Source organism: Fusarium coffeatum (genome assembly GCF_003316985.1).
Source record: "Fusarium coffeatum strain FIESC_28 chromosome Unknown BRIP53273_contig_366, whole genome shotgun sequence".
Taxonomy (NCBI): domain Eukaryota; kingdom Fungi; phylum Ascomycota; class Sordariomycetes; order Hypocreales; family Nectriaceae; genus Fusarium; species Fusarium coffeatum.
In genome coordinates, this window is record NW_022158155.1 from 49 (window position 1) to 7992 (window position 7944).

General features: G+C 47.4%; 3 protein-coding genes across 3 annotated transcripts; 2 read left to right on the forward strand and 1 right to left on the reverse strand.

The window, feature by feature from the left end:
- Positions 1-223: 223 nt before the first annotated feature.
- Positions 224-793, forward strand: FIESC28_11130 (uncharacterized protein; the record flags this gene model as incomplete). The annotated part of the gene is made up of 1 exon (XM_031165258.1): positions 224-793. The coding sequence occupies one exon, from the start codon at positions 224-226 to the stop codon at positions 791-793; it is 570 nt and encodes a 189-aa protein (XP_031010677.1).
- Positions 794-1949: 1156 nt separating this feature from the next.
- On the reverse strand, positions 1950-2272 carry FIESC28_11131 (uncharacterized protein; the record flags this gene model as incomplete). The annotated part of the gene is made up of 2 exons (XM_031165259.1): positions 1950-2078; positions 2153-2272. The coding sequence occupies 2 exons, from the start codon at positions 2270-2272 to the stop codon at positions 1950-1952; spliced, it is 249 nt and encodes an 82-aa protein (XP_031010678.1).
- A 4046-nt stretch (positions 2273-6318) lies between these two features.
- Positions 6319-6833, forward strand: FIESC28_11132 (uncharacterized protein; the record flags this gene model as incomplete). The annotated part of the gene is made up of 2 exons (XM_031165260.1): positions 6319-6459; positions 6555-6833. 2 exons carry the CDS (start codon positions 6319-6321, stop codon positions 6831-6833), a joined length of 420 nt encoding a protein of 139 aa, XP_031010679.1.
- Between the last annotated feature and the right edge of the window lie 1111 nt (positions 6834-7944).

Consider the following 7944-nt stretch of genomic DNA (forward strand, 5'->3'; position numbering starts at 1 on the left):
AGATGTGAATATCATTTTTAACGCTCACTACACGATAGACGGCATCAACTTTTTGGACCAGATTCGTTGCACTACTTTTCCAACAGACGCGACGTAATGCAGTCATATTATGGTCATCCTTGGCCGCACATCTTAGCCTCAAGGTATGACTCAGATGGAAACCGACTCAAAAGCGTAACCACAGCCAAATTACCCGATAAAACAATTTCATTCTTTCATCATCATGGAATATCTCCAAGACATCACAAACCCAAACATTTGTCTGTCTGGCGGCGCCGACGGAGCTGATATTGAATGGGGCAACTGCGCTGATTCGATTGGCCATGAGGTTATACACTGGAGCTTCCCCAGTCATCCAAGCGCAGCACCAGAAGACCAGCTTATTCGTCTCACCGATGAGCAGCTTGCACAGAGCGACGAGGCGCTCAAAAACGCAGCGACATCTCTAGGCAGGGACTTCCCACGAGGAGCCAACGTTTCGCGTTTGTTGCGTCGCAATTACTTCCAGGTTGCATGGAGTCAAGCATGTTACGCCGTCGCATATTTTGAAGGGGAGAAGCAGGCTCCTGGTGGGACAGTTTGGGCAACGACCATGTTTACTCAATTACATCCTGGAAATCGCAATTTATATGTCTTTGATCAATTGAGGGGAGTTTGGCTGCAGTGGACGGGGGAATCCTGGATGAAGATTGATATTCCGCCGCGTCCATGTGGAATTTGGGCTGGGATCGGTGCACGCGCTTTGCAGCCAAATGGACGAGATGCAATCCGAAAGCTAATGGGCGTGAACTGAGATCAACACGCAATGCAGTACCAAGAGGCAGCAAATCCGTATTAGCTTCCGTTATTAAGGCGCCTAGGCTTTGGCCCATCCCCACGAAGCAACGACGACTTCCAAGGCCTGGTTGCGCGTCTTGATATTGGCCTGGACTATTCTCTTGGTTTATCTCGCGATATCACGTACTCAATCAATGGAAAGACGCTGGATTGTAAAAGAAGTGGAATGCTGAAGTGCTAAGAAATAACGTCTAGCACAATAACATAGGCACGGTATAATACTTGCATTGTTATTGAAAATACAAAGTATGAGTCATAACCTGGTATCCCTAGGAAGTCATAGTTCAGCAGTCCGCCTTTCTGCCATAGACCAAGTCTTCTACAAAGCATATTCGTGTCCATCTGCTCACTGTTCTCAACAGCCAAAACCAAGAGAAATCACGCCATTGATGGAAGTAACACTGACTAGGTAAGGACGAGCAAAAGCATAGATGTCCTATGAGGAATCATTTATCTTAAGCAGGGAATGAAGCATCGACGGTATGTTGCTTCAGATATTGAGAAGAATTGCTAAAGTCGGAACGCCAATCGACTCTGACCAGATTACAGGACTAGAGAATTGTCCGTGCAATGGAACAATCTGTTGTTTAAGATTGATGGAAGAACTCATGCACGTCCAAATATTCGCGAGGCATGGCAGTTATGCATCAGATTGTTCTTGGTTCTAGATACCTTTTATCCTTACCTTCCGAAAGCACAATGAGACCTATTAAGGAACAAAGGATTGAGTTAAATTTCATTCTTGAACCGCTCTGAGGTTTGTCGAAGAAACAAAGACGCAGAATCACGGTTGGTGCAATCACAAGGTCGCGCTAATATTCGATACAACGATCATTTCTAAGGTTAGAATATATACGTGTGGTTCAACGGAACAGGGAAAACTGGCTTATGTTCCACGGAACGATGGTTGAATTCTCTAGTAAAGAATGAGCGTGAAAGTTGTCTACATATCCTTTACCAAGTGCGCTCGCCATGATCACCACCCCAAAAACCTGCTTCCTCCTGCGTCGCCTCCATACTGCCAAACATCATGGTCTGAGTCTAGAATGTATCAGACTGAAGTAGGGCTACATGTATTCCCTATAATCTGCAATCCTTTTCCGGACCCTCGATTAGTTGGTGCACTTCGTGCGGCCAAGACCAGTGAACCAGCTCACGCTAGACCACTTGCCGTCGGCGTTACACTTTCCGCTGTCCTTGCCAGAGGTGCGGCATTGGGTTTGGCAGTCCTCTGTACCGAACTAGATGCAAGGAAGGGGTTTGGTTAGTTTGCAATTTACAGTGTCAGGTTTGCTACGGGCTAGATGAAACTTACATTAACACAGCAGTGAGAGCCATCTGCGTAAAGGCACTGGCAGGTCTGTCCAGTGGGGCTTTGGGCAGCAGCAGTGCTGATAGCAGCAGCGAAGATAGCCAGAACAGAGAGACGGACCATTTTGTCGATGTAGTGGTGGTAGTGGTAGTAGTGGTAGTAGTGGTTGTTTGTGCTGATGTTGTTGTTATTGCTGTAGGTGTTGATAGAGACGAGGAAAAAAAGAAGGGGATTGTTCCTCACTTTATAGACGACTCAGTCGGCCAATGCTTCTACAAATGCCTGGAGACTATCGCAATCGTGGTGCCTTAACGACCACCGTCTGGCCAAGAGTGAGGCATAGGAAAGTGTCCGTGACTTGATTACACGTGCGAGTGGTTTGACCGCCTGGATGAGTATGTAAAATGCAAGGGTCCCAAACTCAATTGACGGCGAAAGCCGACTAACATCCCAATAGAGCGAAGATGCCTTCGCCATGAATGCCAAGTCTAGACGCCTCACTCATGGAGCATCACAATACGGCACTGAATATGAAGAGCAACAACCCGTCTTTCTCAAGCTGGCAATGCGGGCGCATGATAGCCCTGTAGCTTGGATCCACCCAGTCGGTCCAGTGCACGATTTCCGACTAACCGAGCTATTCGTCGCTACATGAGTCGTGCAAGCCAATGGAGGTTTCACAGTGAGAAGCAAGCACGTACCAGTACAAGGTTGTCAAATATGACACTATAGACGGAAAAATTCAATCCCTGACATCTATGTAACGTCCCAACTTTTATACTTTCAGCACTGATCAAATACCGCGTCGAAGGATAACTCGGCACATGATCAGCATTGAGTGGAGCAATATGCCCCGGTTTTGTGGAGAGTTGGAGGATTAACAACTACACGTGTAGCCATTATCGTACTATGGCAGCTGCACGGGCGGTCTTATTTAGCATTTACGCTCTAACTATATAAACTCAATATCTAATGTTATTTTACTATACGAACTCGATACCAATTACGGCTTAATGCGAAAATCAAATAACCTTTCACTAGAACGTGGCAGCAGCTCAGTACGCCGAGTATAGTGTCCACTTGTGATACTCTGTAATTCCAACGAAATGCTACTATCTGCCTCTGCAATCAAGAGTAGAATCTAATTGGGCACCCTGATGGACGCCAAGTTACTGAGGGCCCTCACCGTCATTTGGCGGTCTTGACTTCGATGGGCATACCTTTTCTGTTTGACCAGGTATCGTAAGAGCCGCAAGGAAGCCTTTTGATAGATTCAGAACGACGATAAGAAGAGTAAGCATCATTTTACTGTGGATGAGTGGCTTGACTGGATGGGAAGACTCTGAGGCTGGCCGACTGTCGTGAGTAGCAACATTAGCAGCAGGACGACGAGCAGTCCGCTATGCCTTATGAGACACGTCCTGCTAATCGCCAGCTGCAGTAACAACAGTTGCCGACAGCTTCTTCCTTGGGCCCTCAAACTCCCACTAGCAAGACAATTCCCCTGTGGCCCGCCAGGTGTACAAAGAACAGAAGTTGATCAGTTAACTTGGGAGGAATGCAGGATAGCTGGGTACCCTGGAGGCAGGTTTAAGAAGAGATGTCATGGAATAAGCTTGAAAACCAGGAAAACGGGAGTTTCTATTAGTCTAAGTCACTCTAAGGATTGATGCCCATAAACTTGAAAATATCAAATTCTTGAAAGTCTTGATGATATCAAAGAAACAGAAGATCTCGTGACCGTTGAAAAGTAATTGAGTCTATCGCGTTTCTATAAGCAAGCACGGTTACTCATGGCCTCTACCCAACAGCCTCATCTTCCACCTCCGTAACACCACGCTCTTTCACATTAGCAACTACATCTCCAGACCTTCATAGAAGTAAAGATCCCGAAACCTCATTCCCTAGATTGAAGCATTAACAACAAGTTCCTCCGTCTTCAGAAGCACTCACGATGACATCTGTCCGGTAAGAGGCAGTTTATTTGATGGCCTATTCAAGAGCATCCGTTCCATCGAACGTTGGAATCGCAGTCAGGGCATTAGGACGTCCCATGTCTTAGTTGGATCTATGATGGTTTTTATTTCGTTCCGGGTCGTTACCAAGAACATGTTGGAGCATTGCATCATCCGGCTCAGCTCCTGATGTCAGGACATCGACTGTCGATGCATAGTAGCGTTCTTATTGGCGTTTTGGCACTGTGATTATTCAGCTGCGTCTGATACGAACGTCGCAGTGCTCATTACACAGCGACCTGAAACATAAGATGTAACAAATGATGTTTACTTCTTGCTCCTTGCTTAATAAAGACGCCTTTCACTTCTGCATTCATTCAGCCGCGGCTGATACAGCCAACGCTTATCACAAACGCCATTTTCTTCGGATCTCTCATATTTCTGAAGTGCTCTGCCTTATCTGAGACATACATGGTTCTCAGCCCCAGAAAGCAAAAGTGGCAGACGCCATGCCGAGCAGACACACCTATGCCGTGAAGGTCAAGGATCCCTGAGCCGGAGATTCACCTCCGTTGTGCCCAACATCTCTCTTCTTCGATCAAGTTGGCCAGAAACAACGGAAGGCCATCTAGTGACAGAAATGCGGGTTTTTGTTCAACTTGAACATTATCAAGCCTTGTTTCATAGGTTGAAAAGGTGACTTGGTTTGAGATGAAGAGTATATCTGTACTCGCACGCATGCAAATTCGTCACAGTCAAAATCTTCGCACATATTTATCCTGGCTTCCGTCTCTTCGACGTGCAGCGAAATAGAGTCCCACCGCTGAATATTTAACCTTGCAGCCGTCCAAAAACGGCATTGTAGGCACCCATGAAGCGGCTTCTGGCAAGAATTCAAATTGGCGATAAGGGAACGCGGGGTCGATCTTGGCTTGAGACTAGGCTTTGGTGATACGCAAGGGAGTGAAAGCGGTCTCTGTTTTTTTCACTGAGAATACTGGCGCCATGATCATGATTTATGATGGTGTGTGAACGTGGTCCTGTTTCAGTACACCGCTCTTTGATTGCTCTACTGTTCTCGAGAGGATGAGACCCTTCATCACGTATGCAGGCCAGTAAGCCACATACTGCAGTCAGCGAGGGAGCGCAACACCATTATTACGTGCTACAAACATGTATGAAAATGATATATCGTACATATCACAGCTCCATGAACCTTGCAACGGCCACATTGCCTTTTCCACTTGCACGAACCAGCCGTCTCTCCCAAAAGTTTACAACTCTTACCCAAAAAAGCACAGGACTTCGGCAGTCAACCTCGTCCCGGATATCGACAACATGGAGGGAGCAGAAACGCTGGGCAGTCGTCTTTGCCCACTTCCATCGATCAAGCATCCTCGGATACCAACCTGGCTCAAGCAGTGCTATCTGTCAAAGTCGAAAATCACGTACCCCGATGTAGAACCATTGCTGCAAGAGAAATACCATAGGAAAGAAACCTGTCATGCTTCCCCGTCTCGCCACCACCACCGTCTTCTTTGGACCTGCAAGCACAACAAACGGTTCCATGTGTCCATGGAAAACACCTTGCGCGATGACAATGACCTTAATGAAGGACCGAGAGCTGAAAAAGAGTCAACACGGACTGAAGGCATTACTGAGTGGTCTGATGCCGTTGGTAGATGCTCTTGGTCATGAGCAAGACAAAAACTTGGAAGCGAAATGAAGTGGCTGGCTGAGTGGAAAAAGCAAAGACATGAGTGCCGAGCGAAGATATCGGATCGGATTGGATAATGTACTGAGACCCGGGAGCGTAATTGGAATGCGGAAGTGACTCCGATAACCCTGGCATTGTCTGTCTTGTCTGTGTGACCCTCCATCTCAGTCAACACCACAATAAGACCCTTGCATGTCGATCCTTCACCGGAACATACTCCCCGTTCCAACAACCGGTTTGTTTCCAATAGCCTACCTTATACGCTACAGATTAATCCAACAACCAACAGCATTGGTCTCTCCTGTCACAAAGTCACCCTTGGCATGAGTTTAATAGCCAACAGGAATCAGAATCGCATCTTTTACCAAACGAAACCCTCCCTGCACATGAATAAGCATTAACTGTCTCTGCTATCACAAGATGTAATTATATAACTGCCGTATAATCCCCATCCTCTAGTCGCCAACAATCAGTGTATCTACCGTCAATCACGCAACATGCAACCAGAAGCCCTTCTCCAGCTTCTCAGCTGGGTAACCGGCGATCTTGCAGCTGGTATGCCCCACTACTGTACTAAGCTCGCTGCAATAGTCGATGGTAAAAACAAGATTCTGGCACTAGACCAATCCATTCCCGCAGTACGTCAATGCTTGGCTTGTCTTGAAAAGCTCCACGAGTTCATGGTTATGGTTGGTAGACCCCACCAACAACCTCTTCCGTGCTGACATGCCAGTCCTACGCTGCGTACAACGTTCTCAGTCCCGACAACAGTGAACTGCGGCAGAGGCAGAATCTTGTATATCTTCCATTTGTGGATTGGTTGAATACCCTTACCTTATGTCGGAACGAGGCGGATGCCCTGGAACTCCTTGCCGAAGACCTCATGGATTGGGATAAGGAATTGCGAGGTGTCAAGGATGGATATGTCTCATATGCACTGTACATGGAACAGAGAATGCCGAGAAGTACATTCTGGGGATGGTCAGCTCGGAAGGAGATGTCGCGTGTATGAACACAACAAGAAGCAAACAGGCTGTCACCTAGGATTGGAAGCAGCAAGGTCCCTTCTGTGCCATGTTTGCAAATGGGTCTCCTTCAGCGACCCGATATTCTGATTCGGAAGAGGATGTCGTTGAGTTTGAGTTTCCACTAAACTTTGTATCTCCGTTGACGTCAGTCTTGTACCCTGACCGTTTGGCATTGACAATCGTCTGTAAGACCCCCATAGCCCCTCACTGCCCCCGCCCGCGACCTGAACCTCAGAGAGTGTGGTCCTGAAAATGCAAGGACTATCTTTGTTGGCCTGACGGATTAGCTTGCTTTCAATTCCGCAGATAAGCCGTCAAAATCTCGACCTCCATCGGGGTTCGACTATCACTCTCTTCTTCCACATCAACTGATACCGGTGTTTGCTTGACAGAGCTGAAGCTGTTGCAGAAGCTCGAGGATGCACACTCATCTTCATTCTCCATGGAAACACTATAGCAAGTTGCCGCTCTGCGGTGAAAGATGAGCTGGAGGCTACCGCCGTCAATTGATGAAATTTCATGACCTCCGAGTGGAAATCCATCAAACGGGATGTAGTGTATTGACTCAAATAAGGTATCAGTAGGCATTATGCACGCCGCTAATTACTGTCTGAGTTTGATAAGGGCATTTCAGCAAGACCATCCTGATCATCAAGCGGAGAGGACACATCAGGATCGGGTACTGCGCGAGATCACCAGCTCAGCGTCTCTTCTTGTGTGTCGCATCATTGGGGCCAAAATCAGAGTTAGAACGAAGCGGAAGGAGTTTCACGAACTCAGAGAGATCAGTATGAGAGAGGTTGGCATCCAGAGCCTAAACCCGAGGCTTGGATATAACGGGAGTGGAAGCCGAGAATGGATCCAGGCTAGCTTCATCACCACCAGCAGCCTGGAGCCACAGTGGCATCTTGCACAGAATGAATCCTAGCTTGATTGAGCCGATCTATAACTACATCGCATAGCGCGCCACCAACAAACCAAGAAAGGCGAAGCTACGTTTCATTACGGAAGGCCACGTGAGTGACAATATTGAACCCAGACACCATGTTAGTATCCGTCCTTCCATACCGTAGAAGAAATGGGCCACCGGCGCCC